Below are 25,336 nucleotides of genomic sequence, written 5' to 3' on the forward strand. Positions count from 1 at the left end.
TATATATATATATATATATTACACATTAGATCACATCATTGTAAGTGTTAGAGCATGTTTATTGGATGAATTACATGAATGTATAATCAATAAATCAATCATCAATAAATACTCATTTGAGCACTCTTTATTTGTTCTTTTGCTTGTATTGTCTTGTAACAGAAAGTAAATGCAATAAAGCTAACAATGTCTCAGACTGAGATGAAAGGCTGGTCAACTGGGAATGTTTTCAGCCTGGATTTAATGCTACGAGCTACACACACACACACACACACACTCACATCAACATCTAAGTATATCCTACAGATGTAGATGATAAGCCTAGAAAGGCAAGGAGAGGCCAGGACAATTTATTTATATAAACTCTCTGAAGACTCAAATCAAAACAGCATCAGCTAGTTCCCAAGTTCTCGCTGGGAAGGAACACGTCAGCCACACTGTTAAATCCTTACACTGGCTAACAGTTTGTTACAGGGTGGGGTTTAGGGTGTATAATGGTTCACACTGTTAAATCCTTACACTGGCTAACAGTATGTTACAGGGTGGGGTTTAGGGTATAATTAATTAAAATTAAAAGTAAAAGTTGTTGTAAATGCTTGTCAGCTGAACATTTTGGCCGCTGGTGTTCGTGGGCAGTTGACAGAACGTGTCAGTGCAGTTATAATATTGGTTAAAAGAGGAGGCTTAAAACTAATGCGTTGAAAATAACACAACTTGTGTTGTTTTAACACATCTCTGTGTCCAGATAGGGACAACACAAGTTTGTGTTGTTTCCTTTTTTATTTGTTATACAAAATGTGTTGAAAATAACACAACTTGCGTTGTTTTTTTTTAACACATCTCTGTGATGTAGTCCACAACTGGTCCATTCAGGAAAGGTTTGACCTCCACGTTGCAGCTGGCCTTGAGGTCTCTAAACGCACTGCAGTCAAAATCAGCCACCAGCTTCCTGGAGCCGGATCGGTAGGGCGTGAAAGGGATCTTGATACGCATCCGGTGGTTCTCCCTCATCACGGGAACACTGAAAACACACAAATACATACAAATCTGGTTTAAAGGCATTTTGCATTCTGTGCTGAAAGGCTATGGTAGAAAGCTGCTCAAACACTGGTGAAGAAAAACGGCTCTCCATGACACACACACACACACACAGACGGTTTGTGTACTACCTGTGGTTAGGGTAAAAGTAGGCCTATCCTGGAATATGAAACCTTGTATGTGTGAACAGGAAGGTGGGTGTCATGTGATTACAGAGCTGCCAAGAGCAGGTCATAGCCAATAACTGATAAAAACAATCTGTTAAAGACAATCACCTCTCAAGGTCAAATGGTCTACATATCACAAGAAAAAAACAAGAAAATCATCTCATTTCAAACAACGTACATACACATGCATATATCATTACATGATATGATTTTCTCTTTATCTCCCTTTAAACACACCAGCTAACCATTTTGCACCATAGGTTTGCTCATCTATGACTTAGTGATGTCGCTTTGGACAAAAACTTCTGCTAAATTCCATAACCATAACCATAACACGGTAAAGAGGGTTAAATCAGACCCATTATGGGACTGTTATGGCATACCATACATTCCCTGTGCAATAAACATTCCCTGTGCAATAAACCATACATTCCCTGTCCAATAAACTTCATAGCTGCCTTAAGTTAAGATGACCACACTTCATCACTCTCCCCTTGATAGTGCAAAGGTACTTAAAGCTGGTCATCAGCAGTTTCTCTCCTGTTTGGTATTTGTCTGTGACAGGACATTAGTAGCCTTTGAGCCCAGAACACATTCCATAAGAGTGATGGTGGCCATGTTCACTCCTCATGTGACGCACTTTTTGACGTACTTTGCATCAATCGGCTTCTAAGGGTTAAATCTCACGTACCCCCTGGAGTGCCTTCACGTACCCCCAGAGGTATGCGTACCCCCATTTGAGAACCACTGATGTAAGAGGTTTCATTTAGGAAGCAGGTTCGATACCCACGTGGAGTTATTATTAGGCTATTTAGGTATTTATTTTTTTGGTGGCATATTCATGGTCCAGTGCATGTAGCGTAGGCCTGCTACAGACAATTTTGACATTTAAATATGTCATGCATATTTGTATTTGTTCGTCTCCAGTTTCCATCAGAAAGTGACAAATCTGCAAGCGGCCACATCTGTCAAAGAAACGTCATACCTCGTGAAACGTCACCAACGCAGCCAGTTAACATGGGTGCCAGTTGCCATGTAACACAGGACATGGTGAGAGACGTGCACCATAGAATCCTGCTCAGTGACTCAAATAGAGAAGTCCATGACCTCTTCACTGTGGGGGAGTGAGTGCGCATCGCACAGAAACATTTTCCATTTTGGTGAGGATGGAGGTATTTGCAGAAATCTTGAAATGCTATTGCGGGTGCAGTCATTTTTTCACATGACAACAACATGGAATTTAGCTGACTTGTGTGAGTGAGTGTGTATATGGTCATAAAGAGCAACCAAAGGTCAACCAGAGGTCAGGGGAACACACACCACCAAAGGTCAACACATCATCAGGGGAACAGTCACACTCTCTCTGCTCAGACACAGATACAAGAGCTCTTTGAATGGAATACATTTGCCATAGTGCACCTGGGGTATAATTACAGAGGTGCAGTCCGTCACTCTAATCAAACAAACTTTTTGCCATTTTTTGTAAACCCTTGGTCACAGCCCTCTAGCTGCTTCTTCTGTGGGGGTGTTCGAAAACACAGCACTGGCTCTGGCAATAGGTAACAGCTGGAGCTGCCAGTAACTCAGGTCGAACCGTACATTATTGCAATCCATCAACACATTGCAACAACACATTGCAAAAGGGCAGTTGTGTACATGACAATTGATAATATAGTGAGTATATCTGCATTTTCAGAGACACATTGGGATCACACACTCTTGTTCAAATGTTTCCACCGTCATGAGAAGCACTAGCCTGGTCCTATCAGTCTCTCATACATTTCATAACGTACAGAGAGTCTGGCCACTTTCTATTGCCAAGTGTTAACTTCCTTAAAGGCGAGTACTCTGTTGAAGTTTATCTGTCCAGATAGATCTGCCCAGAGCCACTCTGGATCTGCCATAACCAATCGCTAACGTTTGGTCGTGACGTTTGGTCGTGACCAGGGTGCGATTTGTGTAAAAACCAGAGGGGGGGATGATTTTGAATAAGTTTGTAACCCCCCCCCCCCCAAAAAAAACCGATTCATAGCCTAGTAATGTCATGGCTAATAATAGACTATATTAATTTTGCCACCTTTGTAACATTTTAGTTTTAGTTTACCGTGTTGTATGTTTAGTTTAGATTTTTAGTTTGTATGTTTGTTTAGGTTTAGTTTACCGTGGTGTATGACTAAACAGCGAGTGTGCTTGGTATGATGATCAGCTCCTCTAATGCAGGGTAGGACTACGTTTTGACAAGGATACAAATTCACCTTGTTCTTGCCCCATCTGAAATGACCCCTCTACTTTTGCTGCCTCCATCCTTTCTGTATTTGTTGTGTAAAAAAAACCTTGTATATGATGGCACTGAAGTCTTAAGTTAGTGAATTGGCTAACAGTGTTAGTTGGTAACCTAATAGCCTACACATTGCGCTACACGCTGCGTAGGCTACGTGCATTCTCTCTCCTGCTGATTTGCTCAGTAGCCAAGTGCGTAATATTGCAAAAGTTGAAAAAATAAATGTGTTTATTGTAGCCTACAGAAAATAAATAGCCTAGGCCTACTATCACACTGTCAGTTAATTGGCTACAGTGCAGTGAAGAGTTTGGAGAGTAAAGTTAGGGCAACTTAAAGTTTTATGAAAATAATTTACGAACCAGAACATAAAGACCATGAAGCTTCTATTTCTTGCAGCTGTTAAAACACCCGCTAGATAGTTTAAATACCCACCAACATTCGTTTTTGCAGTACAGATTATTTCTGAAAGTTATTTGTCTACTAGGCCTAGCCTACTGGCTGATTTATCAAACGAGTGCTTTCTCGTTCGTCCTCCGCAAACTACAGGTGTTTCGGTAGAGAGCCATTGAATAAACGATGCCAAGCAATTTCTGTAACACTTTTTGTGACATTCAGCAAATATCTCCTCATTTAATGTAAGTTCCTTCGGACAATAGGCCTACGTTCTACTCTATGAGCAGTTGTCCTCAATCTCAGTTGCATCAGTTTTCTAATTTTGAAGGTTCTAAAATATGACGATATGCTTCACTGAATCCTTCTTGTTTTCTTTCATTTGTCCAGCTAACTTTTACATTGAAACTAGCCATTTATGATGGATTACACACTCGACATTCTGAAATGTCCTGCACGATCCAGGCCAAATTAAGTTATCACACAGCCACTGTGTCAGCAGCATGAGTGCTGACGGTGACGGTGCGTTTCTGATGTCAGATTATTATGTAGGCTAGCCTACTAGACTGTTCTCACGTTGCAGCGCTTTACTTATATGAAGTAGCATTAATCAATATGAGGGGCAGAGGGGGATAAATGTTGTCCCCACCGGGGATAAAAATAATTTAGCAGAGGTAGGGATAGGAAAACCAGAGGGGGAGAAATCCCCACCATCCCCCCCTACAAATCGCACCCTGGTCGTGACTTAAGTCATGCTCAAACAAGCGCACAACCTCAACGTCATCGTTCTCAGCCACCCCCTCTGTTCGCTGATTGGACAGGTAAAATTTAAGAAAAACCGCGAATATACTGAAATCCCAGACAACGTACTGAAGGAAAATGAAAATTGAGCGGAAGTACGTAGGAGGGCGGAGCCAGGCTAGAGATGCAACATTATTAACATTAACATGTGTGTGTGTCTGTGTGTGTATGTTTGTGTGTGTGTGTGTGTGTGTGTGTGTGTGTATGTTGTGTGTGTGTGTGTGTGTGTGTGTGTGTGTGTGTGTGTGTGTGTGTGTGTGTGTGTGTGTGTGTGTGTGTGTGTGTGTGCGCATGCGTGTGGGTTACCTGGTCACCACGGTGTGATCCAACAGTCCACTGCCTGTTAGCGTGAGGACGCCATTTCTGAGTGTGCTGGGTAAAGGGTTGAGAAAGACGACCTCGGCAATGACCTCCGTAAACTGGTTACATGTGCTGGGTGCCTAGGTACAGATATACTTCATTAAATAATTGCACAATCCTCAAAATTCCTCGCATCGTTATATAATATTTTTATGTAACGGTCTGTCTTTCTTAGCTCAAATATAAGGGAAAGGAAAGTAGGGAAAGTCAGGCACATTACACGGGACTTAGAAATGCATAAATGCTCATTTACTAAACCCTTTGAATTAGTAAGGTGACATTTCATTTATGAGCATAATCAGTGAAATTACAAGGGTTCGTTTCACTGGTGGCGTCAAACACCTGTATGGAAACTATTAAACAGAAAATTTAGTATCGAACACCAGTATGAAAACTCTTCGACAGTTTAGCGTCAAACACCAGTATGGAAACTATTAAACAGTCAGTTTACGTATGGGCTCTCAGCGGATAACCCACAACAGCAAACAAGGAATTTAATCCGTGGCCTACGTCTCTCCAGTTCAGTCAGTCAGACGGGCAGGGATTCCTGAGGGGAAGGATATTGGCAGGTGCGGAAAAGCTAACGTTTTTAACTAACTAGGACTGTAATCCAGGGAGTAAACGACCTGTCTGCAGCACTCACGTCTCGCTCCTTTCCTGCACTCACGCTTTATGAGACGCGGAAACTTATAGGCCTAATTAAGGTAGGTGTGTCCTAAACAAGGGACATTCGGCAAAGTCGCAAGTCGCACATCTCCATTTGCCGGAGTGTCACAGTAGTTACAAACACCTCATCTGTAGGTTACAATCTAGAAAACATTTTAGATAAGTAGTCACCAGTGCTAAGCTCGTAAATCATCCGTAGATCGACAGACTGATTTTTTTTTGTAGCATGTGCTACATACTTTATATGTAGCACTGTACAGCCCTGCTTTGGGAAATCAACATTTTCATCAACATTAGGGGCAGCCGTGGCCTACTGGTTAGCGCTTCGGACTTGTAACCGGAGGGTTGCCGGTTCGAACACCGACCAGTAGGCACGGCTGAAGTGCCCTTGAGCAAGGCACCTAACCCTCACGGGATCAAAAGAGTATATATACTTATACTTATACTTATTCTTATACCCCTCACTGCTCCCCGAGCGCCGTTGTTGCAGGCAGCTCACTGCGTCGGGATTAGTGTGTGCTTCACCTCACTGTGTGTTCACTGTGTGCTGAGTGTGTTTCACTAATTCACGGACTGGGATAAATGCAGAGACCAAATTTCCCTCACGGGATCAAAAGAGTGTATATACTTATACTTTTTCTCACTCCTGACTTTTCATCGATCAAACCACTAATCGATTAAATTAGAAAATAATCAACAGATTAATTGACTATAAAGATAATCGTTGGGTTGCAGTCGAACTGTAAACAATGCAAACACCAGTGTGGACAAACCTGGATGGTGAGTGAGGGCTCCTTCAGCACGATGTTCTTCTCAGCTAGGTAGCCGTCTCCTGGGTGTTGCTTGTCCTGCACCACTGCAGACACCTTCAGACTGTTGTTGTCCAGCATTTTGGTCCCGTACAAAGAGAACGGGATCCGGATAGAAATCTTAACGTCTGTGAAGGCACACACACACAGATAATTGCATTGACATGGCCCGACTACTGTCAATAAGACTTCGCATTAGACGTCAAATTAGGGTCAAATGAAACCCATGTGGCAAATTCATTTCAGTCAGAAATACAGACAAAATTCAATTCAAAGTCAGAAATGTAAACACTTCATTCATATATTAAAAACACTCGAGCTCTTGTGTTAAGTCCAGTTTCAGGTGTCTTCAGGTTTCAGGTATATTCAGGTATCAGGTCGGTACACCCACCCTTTTTGGGCTGCAGCACGACGTCCTTCTCCTCGCACCACACCTGGCTGTCTGGCACACCTGTGTACCTCATGGCCTGGCCGTTGAGCTGGACGTTGAGCTCCTGCGAGGTCGGCTGCTCGCTGCGTAGGACCAGACACAGCACGATGTCCTGCCCCATGACTGCCTGGCTCTCCTCCGTGATCTTCAGCGTCACTATGGCCGTCCTCTCTGGTTCTGCCGTGCCATTGGTCATTGGTGGACGCTCGTTTCCTCTACGCAGAGCTTCCTCAAACACCTGACGCTCCTGCTTAGATCCTGAGGAGAAGGGACCAACCGGGGTCAGCACATAGGGCAGGAAAATCAGTTTGGCCAATGCTTGATGTTACTACAGACTCCTTCAACCTCACAAACGAACGAATGTGCACAGCCGTGGCCTACTGGTTAGCGCTTCGGACTTGTAACTGGAGGGTTGCCGGTACTGGAGCCCCGACCAGTAGGCACAGCTGAAGTGTCCTTGAGCAAGGCATCTAACCCCTCACTGCTCCCCGAGTGCCGCTGTTGTTGCAGGCAGCTCACTGCGCCGGGATTAGTGTGTGCTTCACCTCACTGTGTGTTTCACTAATTCATGGATTGAGATAAAAGCAGAGACCAAAATTTCCCTCACGGGATCAAAAGAGTATATATACTTAAAGGAAAATTACGGTATTTAGCACTTTGAGTCCCTTTTCTGGTTTGTTTTGGATGAACTAGAGTGGACACCGAAATTTTGATGATTGGTCTTGTCTCGACTTTTCTGACTTGTTTTGAATCGGCTTTGACTACTCAGAGTGGCTGCCAACAGGCATGCTCAAACATGTCCTAAAACAACCCTTAACGTTCGTTTTCAAAACTGTGCAACTCACCGAGTGGTTAGTGGTGTTCGTTGATTATTAGAATCAAATGTATCGGCGCAATGTATGATTGTATGATTTCCAGTCGTCTTATTTGATATTGTGGAACTATTTTTTCAGACACCTCACAACCGCGTATAAACTTCCGCTCAATATTTGAACCTGAAGCATTGGCTGTGATACACCCCCCCCTCACCCTCTGGGTATTTGTAGTTGGCTGTGATGTCCTCTCGTCTATCTTTGCCCACAGCTTTGGTGCTGATGTTGCGGCCAACTGATCTGGAGTCAGTATGGAGCTTCCGCTTTGAGCCGTCTTTCATGAGCATCCACGTAACTCGATCGGCGTTGACTTCAGCGAAGACGAACGGCACGTCGTACTTCAGGTCAGTGTGTCCCTCCAGAACAGCCTTCACAGAGGATGGACCACAGCAGTACACTCCTACGAGAGAGGACACAAGGAATTTCAGTAGCTTGTGTGTGTGTGTGCACGCATACATATGAGTTTGTGTGCATGTGCATGTGCATGTGCATGTGCATGTGCATGTGCATGTGCATTTGCAAGTGTGTGCGTGTGTTTGTGTGTGTTAGTATTAGTGTGAGTATCAGAGTATTAGCATTAGAGTGTCAGTATCACTATCATGTGTGTGTGTGTGTGTGTGCGTGTGTGTGTGTGTGTGTGTGTGTGTGTGTTTATGAGTGTGTGTGTGTGTGTGTGTGTGTGTGTGTGTGTGTGTGTGTGTGTGTGTTTATGAGTGTGTGTGTGTGTGTGTGTGTGTGTGTATACGTTTATGAGTGTGTGTGTGTGTGTGTGTGTGTGTGCGTGTGTGTGTGTTTATGAGTGTGTGTGTGCGTGTGTGTGTTTGTGTGTTTATGAGTGTGTGTGTGTGTGTGCGCGTGTGTGTTTGTGTGTGTGTGTGTGTGTGTGTGTGTGTGGGTGTGTTACCTGTACTCTTCTCCTGTGGGGTGGCGTCCAGCACCTGCCAGCCATCATATGTAGACCCTGCAGCGAGATCTGGACGCTTCATCCACCCCTCTACCCACACGTGGAAGTTCCTGAACACACACACACACGCACACGCACACACGCACACACGCACACGCACACGCACACACACACACACACACACACACACACACACACACACACACACACACGTGGAGAGAGAACGAAAGACATTAATGTGTAAACAGATGACCTTAAGCAGCGCCCAGGATAAGGCCACCTACTGTAGCTGAGAACATCGGCCTGAAGGAGCCGCCTCACTATCGAAGTTTGTCCGTACATTGGTGATGAGCCATGTAGGTTGTGCCTTTTTTGTGGCTGTCATACTTTTAATTGGCTTTGTTACTTCGTTAAAAAGTTCCTCTTGAAAGCCCTGACATCTGAAGGGTTCCGTCTTCTCTTCATTTCAACTGGTTATGTGGTAATTTGACATGTGAAGTTGTGACCCACAACCCGAGTAACTGTCTGCAAACTGCAAGTGTTTCTGTCAGCAAAACTAAAGAAAACCGAAAACCTAAAAACCTAAAACAAAACAGCTGACGGAAAGGCAGGCGCTTCTCAGACCGCAAACACTTGTTATGTTCAGATGAGCCTTCTCTTCAGAGGATAAAGCTTTGTACCTTACCCTCGGTGTTAGTGTAATACACTCTAGAAAGTGATGAGTTAAAATGACATATCGCTGTATGTGCTCAGGGACAACACATTTTGTGTCAATTTCAACACCGCAATTATGTGGCTGGGTGAAAGGTTAAAGTCAAATTTCAGCTATCGAACAAAAAAATCCTGTATTTTAAACTCTCTTTCACCCAGCCAGCCACACAATTCAGCTATCTCCACACAATTGCTGTGTTGAAATTGTCACAAAATGTGTTGTCCCTGAGCACACACAGCAATGTGTCATTTTAACACTTCACTTTTTAGAGTGTACTAGTTAAGACAAATATCCACGACATAAGGGAGGTCATGGGTAGGCTGAACTGATTGATAAGGGCTCTCTGCACTCGTTTATGTGTTTTACAAAGCTCAGTAAGGATAACCTGCATGTTAGGCTACATTAACTTGAGTAATCAAGTTAATTTGAAGCAGTTCGAGTTGCGGTCGGGTGTATTTAAATATCGGGCGAGTGCGTGCCATTTCTGAATGGACCCGTCCACCACAGGCAGGGCTCTACTGAAAACAATGGAATCTCATGTAATCCAACGTCGAAAGCAGAGAACGCCATACTCATGTCGGCATCTATATGAGGAGGCCTTTACTTTTACGTAGATGACGACTCCACTGTTTAATTAGTTTGCAATTCTGCACAATTTTTTTTTTTCAGAGTATGGGGTAAACCTCCTAATAGAAGAGCTGTGTGGCTTCATTTTCCTAACAAAACAATGCTATAGGGCTCTTGTTGTAGGAGGTTTACCACTTACTCTGAGTTAACTTACCCAGGTTTGTCACTAAACCACGTACTTGGAATACCCCCCTGGACTCTAATGGCAAATAAATAAACGTGCTGAGAAAACTTTCTAAAACCTTTGCACAGCATATTCAGTACATATTAACAGTGTCATTTCTGATTTATTTCCATAAGCAGACTCACCACACACTGTCGTGGCTCTCCTTGGGTCGTACCCCATGGTCAGAGTAGTACTCATCAATGGTCAGGCTTTTATCGGTGTCGTGCGCAGAATCAAAGTTGGTAACCACACGGCATGGGATTCCCAAACACCTCATAACTAATAACAAATACACACACACACACACACACACACACGCACAAACACACACACACACACACCGCACATGCACACACACAGACAAAAATTGTGAAACATCAACATTTGAGCAGCTGGCTGCTGATGATGAATTGAATGTTGAGTGAAACAGCAGGCAATAGCCTAAAGAACAGCCTGATTGAGCTTTGATTGAAGGGATTGCTCTGCTCTTGTAAAGGTAGACATCATTTTACACCAGGAAGAGGGCAAATCAGGCATCAGGCTATGTTTGGTAGGCTACGGGCTGAACTCAACCGAGGTGATCATGAAGCCAGATGAGTCAGCATAGGCCAGATAGCATGTGGTAACAACCGACAGAGGAGACTTCCTCTGGTGACATGAAGCTTCTAGTCAGCATGAGCCACATAGCCTATGTGGTAGTGAATGACAGAGAATACTTCCTCTGGTGACACGTGGCACTTTATTTGGAAGAAAAAAAATAGAGAACTTCTTCCATCTGATTTTCTGCCATTAGTTCTGCATTACATAATCTACATTTTACATTCATTTCTGAGAAGTATTATGTTTAACATTAGTGAAAAATGTAACTTGGACGTTCACTGCTTTAAAGGGCTGCCACTCAGCAGTACTGTTACCATAGTGATGGAATTAGAATTTTTAGGACAGTTCCAGGTCTCACCTGTGCACACGACGCCAGAGCCTTATAGATAGATCTATCTATCTATCTATCTATCTATCTATCTATAAGGCTCTGCATGACCCAAGTACTGTTACCATAGTGATGGAATAAGAATGTTTAGGCAGATGGGTTGGGCCCCTGAGTCGTGGATCTGCCCGAGGTCTCTTCCTATATGTGTCCCCAATTCTAGGGAGTTTTTTCTCGCCCCTGTTACTCATGGGCTTTCTCTGTTTATTTAACACTATGTAAAGCGCCATGAGACATGTGTAATGTTTTGGCGCTCTATAAGTGAAATTAAATTGAAATTGAAATTGACAGTTCCAGGTCTCACCTGTGCACATGACCCCCGTACTGTTACCATAGTGATGGAATTAGAATGTTTAGTACAGTTCCAGGTCTCACCTGTGCACATGACCCCAGTACTGTTACCATGGTGATGGAATTAGAATGTTTAGTACAGTTTCAGGTCTCACCTGCGCACATGACCCCAGTACTGTTACCATAGTGATGGAATTAGAATGTTCACGACAGTTCCAGGTCTCACCTGTGCACATGACCCCAGCAAACACCCAGCACTGGCCGTACTTGACGGGGGAGCAGGAGGTCTTGTACCACTGCCGCAGGATGTCCACGCTGCCGTTCCAGTGGGTGGGGGCCACTCCGCCAGAGTACGGCGTTTGCCAGCGACCCGCCAGGACGCCGCGGTCATCATTAGCATTGATCTGGGAGTAAACACCACAGAGGATGCATTGTGATTTAAATGAAGCCTTTAAAGAGATGAACAATGTCTCAAACAGACAGAAACACACACAGAAAGAGAGAGAGAGAGAGAGAGAGAGAAGAAGAAAGAGAACAAGAGAGAGAGAGGAAGGGATGGACAAAGAAAAAGAGAAATAACAACATGTGCCTACCATAGCACTGACCACCCTCCCTACGTAGATGGGGTTGCAGCGGGCAGAGAAGTCCTCCGCAGCGTCCTTCAGACACTTGGGGTTCATGTCCAGCAGCTTTAAGCAGATGTCCACCATATCCTCCTCAAACTGAAGGAGCAGCAGATACAGCATTCACAAACACATCGACCATGTCAGCACATTAGACTGGTTTGTATTCTCCCTGATTGTTATTGTTGTTTATTGGTTTCCCATTAGCTGGGGCATAAGTCCTAGCTATTATTCCTGGTTATTCCTCCGATAATAATGAGGTTAAAATTGAATTCATTACATTAGACTAACAAACATTGGGTTAACAAGAAATCATACCCATGAATATACAGAAGTTAAAAAAAAAAAAACATTAAAATTCATAAAACATGCGGTGTGGTCATTGCACCTGTCCAAAGTTCCAGGCCACGGGGCTGATGTAGCTATCAGATCCTCTGTAGATGAGGCCCTGTTCACTCATCACGTACTCCTGCCTCTCTGCTTCCTCTGGGAGGTGCACCCAGTCCTCTTCATACACACACACATACACACACGTATGTACATACACACACATACACACACACATACACACACACACATACAGACACGTATGTACACACACACACTTCCTGAGTGTGTTTGCCGGAATAGCAATACAGTTGACCGCACGTATAAGCTAGCGGACAACAGCATAAAATTGCTTACATTTGAGCCTTGTATGTCTGCATATGTTTGCAGTGTTTCCCATACATTGACTTATTTGTGGCGGCCCACCACAAAATCAACATTGACCACCACACAACGATTTTCCAGGTTGTACTAAATTGTGCTTACAGTGAAGCTGGTTAGCATCATAACCACTCTGCGCTAATTTGTTAAAAAATGTTGCATTCAAGTTAATTTTGCAAACCTACCACCACAAATAAATTCAATTTTGTGGGAAACACTGGTTTGTGTGCGTGTGTGTGTGTGTGTGTGTGTGTGTGTGTGTGTGTGTCAGGGAGCCGCTACCTGCACACCAGGGGTTGAAGAGGAGCACCAGGCTGGTGATGATTCGTGGCTGGGCATCCTGTGACCCTACCCTCATAGACAGGTTGTAGGAGCCCACACTGGCATCGGCTGGACTGCTTATGGCCATGGTAGTGGACGATTGGTCGCTCTCCTGAACCTGCGCTGTCCACGCCACCTTTGCATCGGTTGGCTTCGGGTAGCCAAACAGACAGCGTGTGCCCTTTGCCTCTGATGGCCAGGGTCCTGACGGGCAAACACACTTGCTCTTAATGCCAATGCACATTTGTTTACTGCAAATTCATGATGTAGGGTTTTTAAAAAGAGGATGACTTAGCCTTTAACTTTAAACTATCCAGCTACATGCATGTCATTTATCATTTGTATGATTGTGGTAGCCTATCATGTCAATGTAGTTTGAATGTTGATTATCATTGATACATGACTGTACAAATAATTATGGGTCGTCTATGGACATCGTCAACAGATACAGGAAAAGCTGAACGGCATTCCTTGTGTAATTTCATAATTTAATAAAGATCTAGAGTAACTATACGTAAACATACCTGTCTCCACGGTAAAAAGGAGCGTGTCGGTGTCAGGTTGGAACTGTCGATTGGTGTGGAGCGTTAACTGGAAGCTCTGGCCGCGCCGCACAATCAAACGCTTGACGCTGATTTCGTGTGCGCGGTGCGCCGTGTTGTTTTCCTTCACATTGAGCTGGACCTGTCTTATCTCTATCAAACATAACCAACACGAAGGACAGATGTGAATTTTCTTAATCCCGCCTTCCTGCACTTGGCTAGACAACAGCGCAAGACAAGCATGCAACGTTGATGGAAATATGTGCTGAAAAGCAGTGCTGCACTCTTACCAAATCGTTTCAAACGTGTAGCAATCAAGTAAACGAAGGTTTTAAATGCAGTTTACTTAATGCCAAATAAATACACGTCCATGCGATTGTGTTTGCGTTTTATGGACATTGAAAATGGAATCCTCTTGGCCAGACGGACGTGCAAAGCAAATTCCAAATTTGTCGAAGTTTCATAAGGGTATACCAGTTTAATTTTAATTTCACTGTTAGTTACGACCCTGCTGGGAGTCCCACTCCCATTAGGCTACTGATTGTGAAGGTCTGGGCCAGCAGCGCAAAAGTCCAGGCTATTGCGCTGCTGGACTTTTAAGTGTAAGTGTAAGATTCCTTGACCTACTACCCATTGTAGGCTATAAACTACCCACAGTCTTTGGCAGGCCAGTAAAGACTAGAGGAATGAAGACAGTTCTGAAGCACAGTTGCATGTCAATAATGTGTGCAACACGTCAAACATGAACAAGCAACAAGGGCCTCTGTCAAAAACTATTTGAAGTAAATACAACTTATAGCCTATTTAGAGTGCACATTTAATTTTTAAATGCCTCCACATTTTGACATTAAGCGATTGGCTACGCGATTTCATCTTGTCACATTCAGAAATCTCACGACCACTAGCTGTCCATTCTGTGAGTGGGCCTATCACTGTTAAAAATAAAAAAGTCAGGTCTGTCTGCAGCCTATAAACTCCGAAAACGAGAAACAAAAAGTGAGGGCAGCCTGCCAAACAAAAAAGTGGAGTTTCTCTAGGAATACTGAATACTGAAGGTGGGTGAGCTAACTCTGTGGTCAAATACAAAAGTCTGAGCCTAGGCTACGTTGTTTTGGACAAGGCGTCTTGTAATAAATTAAAATAACAACATACACAAACAGACGCGACTTCCTACGCAATAGCTGAATGCACTTCTAACTAAAATTAATAATAGACTGCTGTCCAGTCAGTGTGTTTTAGTAGGCTACGAAATGTAAACGCATAATATGTCAGCCTACGCTCTTAATGCATTATATTTTAGCGTATTAAAGTTGTTTTTTACTTTACTTATGCCCAAGTAAGTCTACTTATGCACAAGTAAGTTACTTATGCCCAAGTAACCCTGGCTTTTTAGAATGTTTATACTCGTCAGATATTCGGCTACTCCTGTCTCTTCTCATGCAACAGGCAACAGCAAAATGACTTACCGAGCGCCATAATAACGGTAGGGAGTCCTGTTCAGTGTTCGTGTCTTTCTCAGTGAAAGTGTGTGTGTGTGTGTGTGTGTGAAGAGAGAGAGAAAGAGAGCCCGTATTTAAACTCTGTCCCGCTCTGGATTTCAACACCCAGGCATGCCGGCGGGTGTTACCCGGCGGGGTCACCTGATCTGATTTCCAGATTTACGATATTTTGTCTTCTTTGGAAGGGCTCAGCCCAAATTTGCATGACAACATTTTCTCTTTTATGACTCGGCGTTGGATGAAAGCTTTCTGTGGTATTGTCTATGACATGAGCCATTCACTTGTGCAAAAATTACCAATAACCAAATAATAGTAGGCTATACCAGAACATATTTCAATCAAATTGGTTGGAATAACCAAAATGACTATTACCCAAATAATAGTAGCCTAACATATAGGCCTACCAGACTTTGACCAGTATCCAAAACATTGGTTTGGTTCACCTCGGTTCTTGGTTAGGCTACGCGTAACCCTTAGCTCAGCTCAAAATTTAAAACCTCAATCTTTGATGAAAACCTTTTCTTTGACCTGAAACCTATGGCAAGCCAATTGAGCATTTATTCAGATATCTTGATATCAGGCATAATTGTCATGTACATGCAAGCCATTTCTGTAAACTAGTTAACTAGTGAGCCATTTCTGTGTGAACTAGGTAACTAGTGACAGCCAAAATGCTCGCTAGTTAACTAGTAAGGCCCAAATTGCACTAGTTAGCTAGACACTCAAATGTGCACTAGTTAACTAGTTTAAAGACTTCTATATTTTACTAGTCATCTAGTAAGGTAAAAAATGTTTACTAGCTGACTACTGAATGTCAAATTCCCACTTGTTAACTTCTATGTAATTTGGCCAGCCACTTGGGCATTTATTCTGATATCTTGATATCAGGCCAACATGCAAGCCATTTTTGTCAACTAGTTAACTAGTGAGCCATGTTTGTGCACACAGCATAAATGCCCACTAGTTAACTAGTGAACACATATTAGCTTCACTAGTTAACTAGTGAGAGCCAGAAATGTCCACTAGTTAACTAGTAAAGGCCAAAATGCATACCAGTCAGCTAGTTGAAGGCTTTTGGGTCTCACTAGTTAACTAGTGACAGCCAAAAATGTGCACATGTTTACTAGTGAAGGCAAAACTCCTCACTAGTTAACTAGTTGGAGTAGGTCAATGTCACTAGTTAACTAGTGAACCATAAATGGCTTACTAGCTAGCTAGGTGATGGCAGCAGGCTCACTAGTTAACTAGTTGATGCATCCTTTGTCCAAACTAGTTAACTAGTGAGGTCATAAATGTATACTAGTAAACTAGTTGAAGCCTAAATTCACACTAGTCAGCTAGTGGTGCAGAATTAAAATTAGGAGGTGGAGAACTTTGGAAATTGAGGCTTTCTATTGGCTCCCTATGTCCAAATAGAACATGGCAACCAATCACAGCGCAGAATTTCACGAAATCCCACCCACAACATTTGCATGTGGCACACAAGTTAACATGCTAGCCAAAGGAACTTTAACTAGTAAACTAGTGGTTTCAATGTGACACTTACATGTAAACTAGTGAAGGCAGAACTGCTCACTAGTTAACTAGTGAAGACACAAATGCCCACTAGTTAACTATGAGGTCTAAAAAGTGTCACTAGTTTACTAGTGTGCACAAAAACACCCACTAGTGAACTAGTGATGGCAATTTCCATTCGACTAGTTAACTAGTGAGGTGCAAAAAGTGTCACTAGTTTACTAGTGTGCTCCAAAACGCCCACTAGTTAACTAGTGAAGGCCATTTCAGCCCCACTAGTTAACTAGTGAGATGCCAAAATGGTCACTTGTTAACATGTAAAGGTGTTGTGGGCCTTACTAGTTAACTAGTGGCATGTATATTTTGTTTACTAGTTACACCTAAAAAGAGAAACAAGCTGACCGTTTTTGTCCACTAGTTAACTAGTGGAACAATTTAAGTCTCACTAGTTTGCATGTGTGGCAGTGAAGCAGCTCACTAGTTAACTAGTGCCTGAAACGGCTATTATGCAAATTCTAATGAGAGGGTGGGTAGAAGACTCCTATTGGGTATTATGTAAAAATCCCACCCAGTCTAAATGTAAATTTACTGTTCATAGCCTCGCAATCAGGTCCTGATGGGTGCCCCTAGTGGCTAAAGTGACACACTGCTCTGCAACGGTACTTCAGTATAGATAGTAAAGCAGAGCCTGCAGTATGCAGTATCTCATATTCTGTCAAAATGGTTTTTAATAATAACAGGGAAATCCCATGCTTTAACAAGTAAGCTCTTAGTGATCCACACCAAAGATTCAAGGGATCGATTTTAATATTATTCTTTGTTTATTGTTGCAAGGCAACCACAGACATAAATGTATCCATTCAGTCGCGCTTTTCTGATTAATAACTGAAAAACAAAAGATTGTACACATTAACTGCACATGGTTTCAACAGTAATTAAAAGCTCAAAGATCAAGAAAAAAACTTCATGCACATCTACGGAATTGAACCCTGGTCTCCCACATGGCCTCCTGCTGCTTAAAGGTCCAGTATGTAGGAAATAATGGAAAATAAACTGTAACCATTCCAAATATGATTACCATATGTTGTCAGAGAGTAAGGAAACACGATGAATTGAAGTAATGGCTTATTTGACAACATTACTCTAACCCGTAAAACCCCGTAAAACCCATGAAAAAAAAATGAGTTACGGGGCGGAATCTCTTGGAATTTTCGTTTATGTTTTGAACGATTAATGAGAACGAGAGAGCTTAGTTTCCGGAAGTAAATTTCCCATTCATTTCACTCCCATTGACGTTTTGGAAAAATCCGTATCTAAAGAGTTTTAGAGGATGTCTTAGGCTAATCAGCTACGGCGTAACTCATAAGCATACAACATATCATTTCGAGTGAAAAAGCGAAGAGAAAGTCAAAAAAAGTCAAAGGCACAAGACTGTGTACATATTTTCATTTCCGAGTGAAGGAACTACTCATCCCATAAACCACCGCGCCGAACCAGCGCGAAATCATTTCCAACAGGCGACAGCACGCGAACCATTTCCTCCAAACAGTGATTTTTATATAGTTAATAGCATAGACTGTATATATAGAACTGGACAGTGTGCCGTCTGTTAAGAGTGATGCGAGCGTTAGTCCAGAGCCCCCTGGTGGCTGGCTGCAGTACAATGTGTAACTCCGCCCATCCCCATGTATTTCAATCAGCCACACTGTCCAGTTCTATATATGCAGTCTATGGTTAATAGCAGTTATTTCAGGAGTAATCGTGTAAATAATAGTGTTTTGGTATTGAATGTTATATTTACCATTGTGTATTTTATATCGTGTGTGTGTGTGAAAGCGGTTAACGTTAACGTTAGCAACATTGTGCAGTGCTTCTTATCCGACTGCCATCCTGATGCATGGACCGGTGCATGGTCTGCTCTTGGACCACCATATTCAGTTTATTAACTTGCTGTGAATTATTACACAAAATATTCATTAAATGTACGAAGAAGTATTTCTAGGTTAATTGATTATATGACTCGTACAGTATGAAGGCTACAGTAGCCTGGCTAATGTTAACTAGCATTACCAACCTCCCTGCAAAACTCACCACACAACTTCGTAGGTTTGATAGGTCTTGTCCCTCATGCTGGCCCTTACAAAACCCACAAGCTGACCCTCGACACACAACAGTCAATAATGTGACCCGATTTAAAGTGGTTTTCATCCCTTTGGACACTCTTGATTTCGTCCTTGAAACAGTGAAATATTTACGGGGGCATGGACGGTTTGCTAACCATTTTACTGCAGTGCATCCAGCAGCTTGTGCTATCAGCTAGCTAGCTAGTTCAATGGGGATATACAGGGCTTTTTATGCCTCGACTAAATTGATGTTTCCTATAAACAACAATTCATGTTCATAGAAACAACAAGGTCACTAAAACATAATATATGTCATACCTGTGTTGCAGCATGTAGGCTAATGTTAGCAGCATTATAATGACATTCTAATGTCTGAAAGGCTACCTGAAAACTAGCATTTACAGTGTTCTATTTGATGGTGTATTGGCCCTGACCAGAGCCGCTCTGGCCCTGACTAAGTTCGTGTGATATATAAACCACAATCCTTGTTGATACAAGTACCAATGTTCGTCTAGAAAGTTTTTATTCATATTAAGATTTTCTCCATAGGCAGTAAAAGACTCCGCCATCTTTGTCAATAATTTTCGCTGATAAAGTTTCAAACTATGATCATAACGGCCTTTCCACTAATCAGAGGCATCACTGTGGGATTGTTCAGGATTGTGGGTAATGAAGTACTTATCCAAGACATCGCGAATAAAAGACATTTATCTCAAAACGAGGTTAGTGCCTGTGAACTTTTGGCGTCTATATGAGCATACACAATCGCTTAGTACAGCCGTAGCTGGTTTTGAGTCTACCATGTGCAGTTAAGTTTTTATGGCTTATACCCGAATTGTCAATGGAGAAATTGCATTGAATTCTTACTTCCGGAAACTCCTGTGGGCGGGACTGTGATGCTCTATGGACCAATCAAAATCCTTGTTCCGCCTTCTTCATTTGCATGCAAGTGCGACATTGCGCACTAGTTAACTAGTGGCCAATGTTACGTCCCACTAGTTAACTAGTTGCACAAAATGCCAGCCGTTTGTGTATTTATTCAAATTCCACTAGTTTACTAGTGTGAGGGGCATTTTTCTCCTGCTAGTTCATTATGGACAGTGTTTTGTCCTCACTAGCTAACATGTAAGGCTTAAAATGCCCTCTATAAGCTAGTGAATTAGGCATTATTATGGAAGCGTATGGGTAGCTTTATTCAAATGAGAATGCAATCTGCAATATGCAATTCAAAAAGACATTACATTATGCAATTGACAATTCATTATGCAATTTAATATTGCAATTTGCAATAATATCCAACAAATTGCATTTTAATCTGCAAAGTGACAATGAAATCCTAAAATCAATTCCAATAATTTTGGTTAAAAAATAGAATAAACATGGATTGAATTGCATTCCATTTTGCAATGGTACTTCAGTCTCAAAATTCAAATGGCAATTCATTTTGCATTTCAATTTTCAATATTCAGTTTCATCATTTAACTGTCAATTCGTTTTGCAATTTAATATTTAAAGTGCAATGTAGGATTGCATTTTAAAAACATATTTGGCAAAACTGTCAATGCCAGCTTGAAAAGATTTTGGATTATTTTGGGCAAAACGTTTTGCCATCGTTTTGAGGCATTTTATTCAAATGGAAAAGAAATAGCGCCCCTCGTGATTGCATGAGAAATACGGGAGATCTCTTATATGTTTGAGTGTAGTCTCATTTACAACTTGTTTCTCCTTAGGAGAAATAATAGAGCAAATGAGGAGACATTGCAATGAGAAACTGTTGAGAAGTAGGAGTTACAATTGAGATATCAGTTTGAGGGTCAAAAAATAGGGCACTCCATAGCATTTCAAACTTTTATTTTATAAAACAAAGCAAAACAGTTGTACTTGGACTTTAAGCAATGGGAGCTTGCACAGTTGCACTTTAAAATGGACTTCAAGCAATGGAAGCATGTTAATGCCTTGATATGTTCTTTTTATAATGTGTATTCTTATTTTTTATTTTTTGTGTGTGTGAGTGTGTATGTGAGTATTATTTTTAAAAGCTGCACAAGCAAATTGCATTGTACGGACCAACTGCACAATGACAATTTAAGTCTATCTATAAATCATACAACATGGAGAAATGAACTAATAAACAATAACATAAACAAACTGAACTTGTGCCAAAGCGTGCCATACTGTGTACAATGGTGGATGAAAGCGTGGGCTGGTCAATCTGCGTCTTTTATCCTGGTGGTGGAACCAACCAAAGGGAGGAGGGAGAGAAGAGCAGAAAATAGAACATTGTTAGTTTGTGAGCCACTCAAAAATACAAAGTAAGATATTTTTTTGACCGTCTGCTTTCATAACTGTGGGAATTTTGATACAGCACAAAGATCAGACACACCTTATTAATCACTTAAACACAGAATGGGGGATGTGATAGCTACCACTCACATTTGCTATATGTTGTCCAATTGAAAAACAGATTTTATTGATATATTTGTCAAGCTTAAACAAGTTTGTTGAATTCCCTCACCTCATCTAGTGAGTAAACTGTATTGTCAGGCTAGGATTAACCCCTATCCAGCTTACCACTAGGCAAAACCTTGTTTTGGTTGGACTAAGCCTATTCAGTGTAAAAAAAAAATGGGCATCTGAAAATAGTTTAGTTCAGAGTCCTGATGTCAAAAAAGTAATTTGGGCATTTTTTTTTTGTCATCTGGGAGCTGGCTCCATAGTCAGAACGCATAACAACTAAATGCAGCATTGCCTTGTTTAGTTCTGATAGTGGGTTTCAACAGGAACATTTCTCCTGTGATCAGTGAGGTTTAAGTGATGAGTATTGCTGGAACATGTCACACAGTCTCATTGAAGGGCAAATCTGGTGTAAACTGATTCAAAGCCTTGTTGTTCGAGCTCACCAGGCACTGTCCAAAGGACAAAGAACAATAAAATGTGTCATAACCTAGACAAGTTATGGACAAGAAAGTAAAGCTGACTCAATTTGGCAAAAAAGCCTTCGGTATCTTCTTTCCATTACAGGGTTTCCCCAGGTTTGACCACCCCAAATAAGACTTTTTTTAAGACCACTTACATGAAAATTAAGACCTACATCACACCCATTATGCGGTTGTAAAACACCAGATCAAATCCATAATGACAATTAAAACAACACTTCCCCATGATGTGCTGTCCTCTCCTTTCGACTGATTATGTTGATTCATTGCTGCCGGTGCGAAAACCCGAAGTATTGTTTGCGCACATCCTAAGAAATTAGACTAGTGTAGTGCCACGATACCAAAATTATTGTTTCGATACCGATACCACAAAATTAGGTATTGTGACAACTGCTAATAGCTATTGCGACACTTTTGTAGTATCGGTGCACCGTGCAACACTAAATTAGACGATCTCTGACGTTAATCAACCCCCTGTTGAATTTTCACATTGTTGTTGTTTTTTCCTAGCCTAGAAATCTAGACGCACCCTAGCGGCGGCAAATTAATTTGCTCATCCTGTACGTCTAGTATCAAACCATAGGGATTTCTATTGGCTGACGCCGTGGACGTCATCCAATCACAGCGCTCTATTTTGTTAGAGTCTTAAGGCGGGCTTAACAGGATGGCGACAGTCCTGCGACAGTGAACAACAAGGAAGGTGGCTATGGCAAACGAAGAGCGGTTGTTTGAATCGGCGTTGGCGTCAACTTTGGAGGAGTTGGACTGTGCTTTTCTTTGAAAGTTGAGCAACACAATGCACTTAAGTCATTCCTTTCGAAGAAGGATGTATTTGCCGTTTTGCCGACCGGATACGGATATGGTCGTAGCGCTGGCCTATTGCATGCCTAGGCAGTTTGAAAGACAATTCTCTGCCCGCCCCTTGGATTAAGCGAGGTGAATGGCTCGATTCCAGACTATACATTTCAATGATATAGGATGGCCCGCCAGGCTAGTTTTTTCCCCCATTTCACCTTGCTTGCAGGCTAGTATAATTAAAATTGAAGACCTTCGTTTAAAAAAGACTTTGGCAACGGAATTTAAGACTTTTTCAGACCTTAATTAAGGAACATGACATTTAAGACCGTTTAAAGACTTTTAAGACCCCTCCATAGTCAAGAAGATTGTAGGCCTAGGCCTAATGTTTAATGTGAAATAAAATAAGTAGCCTAAAAGTCAACATTCGAAATGAGGAGAAATAAGGCAAGATAAGAGTGATTGGGGAGAAAAACTAAGTAGCCTTGGCTATTTTTAAGATCTTAACGTGAACTTAAAATAAAATTTGAGCTGAGACAAGGCTGGTTCCTTCAACCCATTAATCAGCAAGTTTAATTTAATTTTTTTAGTTTTTTTTTTGTTGACCCGAAATCCTGGAAACCCAGGAACATCACGTTGTTGGGCAGTGAATGCATGTTGGCTTAACTAGATTGTGGTGGATCTATCATATTGCCTTCTTAAATCGTAAAATATTCTGTGGTCTCAGTTCACTGTTGAATGGGCCTAGCCTACCCTATGCTTGCTCAATATGCTTTGTCTACACTGTAACAAGATTCTGTGATTTTCACAGCATCACTGCTGTTTTTGAGAAAAATGTGTACTGTATTTGTGAATACAGTATGTTGCTGTAGTTTCGCTATGAATTATGGTCAAAAATGGTCAAACTACAGTAATAAAAATTTGCTGCGAATCATAACACCGTAATAAATCTGACTCCTCCCTCACTTGTCAGCTTTTTGAAAATTTTGAAAAAACATGGCGGAAAATCAGTTGGGGTTTTCTGTTTTCTTTTTGCACATAAATACAAAGTTAAGCTCCCAGATAGCAAGGTGACATTGATATTATGTTGATTTTCCATCCAAATCATAATTTTGAAAAGATATTGAAAAGTCATGGATTTATGGTTTACTGGAAAATTTTGACGTGGTGATTGAAACGTGCACCGCGCGACGACGTTTGAACTGTCCGGCGGCGGGAGATCATTTTTGAGCTACAGTTCAGTCAGTCAGACCAACGGTGTTCAGCACTCTGTCAAGTTCGCAGCTCCACCTTAATGGTAAGCAAGCATTTATTCATGTAACGTTAATGTTTCATTGTGAAATTGTACTACATTAAATTCGGGCATGTGTACAGTCTATGTACGTTGTACTGTCTAACTTACAAACTCATCCATGCTTGTTGGATCAACTAAGTATCGTTAGGCTAGCTATCATAGTTGCTGTTGCTGTGAAGGTGGCATTAACGTTAATGTTTTATGTTACGTTAACGTTTTGGCAGTCTCGTTTATATTAGGCCTACCTTAGTTCTCAGTAAGTTACAGTTTATTATATTCATATAATTTATATAAAACATTCGCTAGTAGTGCTAGGCCTAGTATATTACTGTCACAATGTTAGGCTGAAGATGATGTGCTGCTGGTTAACGTTAACGTGGAGGTTTAGCTGCTACCAGCTAGCTTCTAACTTATGTAACGTTAACTCATCGTAATCAGTACATATATCTATGTGTTGCTGCAAGCAAACATCATCAATGAGCTCACCCAGCTGGCTAACGTTAGCAGCTAAATATACCTTGCGAAACTGAGTTATGCTAACACCATCTTCAGCCTGGCATTTTGACAGTAAACTCAAAAAACATACAGTATATATATAAATTATTATTCTAAAGTTTCACTTGTAAGTAGCCTTCAGTTTCAGTTGAAAATTGTTATCTAATACTGTTTATCTTTTTTTCTTCTATTTCTGCTAGGTGCTGCTTCACTCTGCTACTGGTGGTGGATCAGGCTGACTGCAACCGTTGGTCTAACGTTAGGATGTAGCACACGAGAATTTCTAAACGGAAAAAAGTGAATAAATGTACTTGCTTTTCAAACTGATAACAAGTTGTCAATGGTTATTTATGCAAGTTTGTGTAGCCTAAACCATACCTAGGCCTAGTGAAATTTATCCTGGCTGTAGATAAAGCAGGATATGAATTTCCCAAAATTACTGTATATAATATTACAGCACTGGTATTACTACTGTACTAAGTTACAGTATGATCCATAAGTACTGTGATTAAAAATACGGTAGACAATTCAATACTGTATACATTACAGCACTGGTAGTACTACTGTAGTTTGCATTTACAGTATCAGGCATAGGTACTGTGATTTCGCATACAGTAGGTGTACTGTAGAGTGAAATACAGCAACTTGCTGGTTATTTGCTGCCAGCAAGTTGCTGTAAATTTTACGTTAAACTTTTTACAGTGTAGTAGAGGTTCTTCAAATTTCAGAATAGAAGAGGTCCAGGGCAATTGTGCGCAAAACTGTCACATCCATATTTAGCCTAGTTGGCGTTACGGACGTGACAGTTTTGCGTGGTATTGCCCCCGTATCGTTATATAAAGCTCTGTTCTCGCTAGTGCCCTAGCTGAGGCATGTGGTCCTGCAGAGCGGTTTGGGCAGGGCAGGGCAGGAGTCACATCAACAGGGTCGAGAAATTCCTTTTATTTTCAGCCAGACAAAAATCCCTGTAAACGACACGTTGACTG

General features: G+C 41.7%; 1 protein-coding gene across 1 annotated transcript; it reads right to left on the reverse strand.

Moving 5' to 3' along the window:
- Nucleotides 1-111: 111 nt before the first annotated feature.
- LOC121699730 (protein-glutamine gamma-glutamyltransferase E-like) lies at nucleotides 112-15,259 on the reverse strand. Its single transcript, XM_042082081.1, has 13 exons — nucleotides 15,160-15,259; nucleotides 13,676-13,846; nucleotides 13,113-13,355; nucleotides 12,511-12,629; nucleotides 12,093-12,221; nucleotides 11,726-11,903; nucleotides 10,367-10,502; nucleotides 8,719-8,828; nucleotides 7,972-8,214; nucleotides 6,904-7,200; nucleotides 6,477-6,640; nucleotides 4,984-5,117; nucleotides 112-1,021 (listed from the first exon to the last, which is right to left on the reverse strand). The coding sequence occupies exons 1-13, from the start codon at nucleotides 15,167-15,169 to the stop codon at nucleotides 832-834; spliced, it is 2,124 nt and encodes a 707-aa protein (XP_041938015.1). The 5' UTR covers nucleotides 15,170-15,259; the 3' UTR covers nucleotides 112-831.
- Nucleotides 15,260-25,336: the final 10,077 nt, after the last annotated feature.

This window comes from Alosa sapidissima, chromosome 24 (genome assembly GCF_018492685.1).
Source record: "Alosa sapidissima isolate fAloSap1 chromosome 24, fAloSap1.pri, whole genome shotgun sequence".
Classification (NCBI taxonomy): Eukaryota; Metazoa; Chordata; class Actinopteri; order Clupeiformes; family Clupeidae; genus Alosa; species Alosa sapidissima.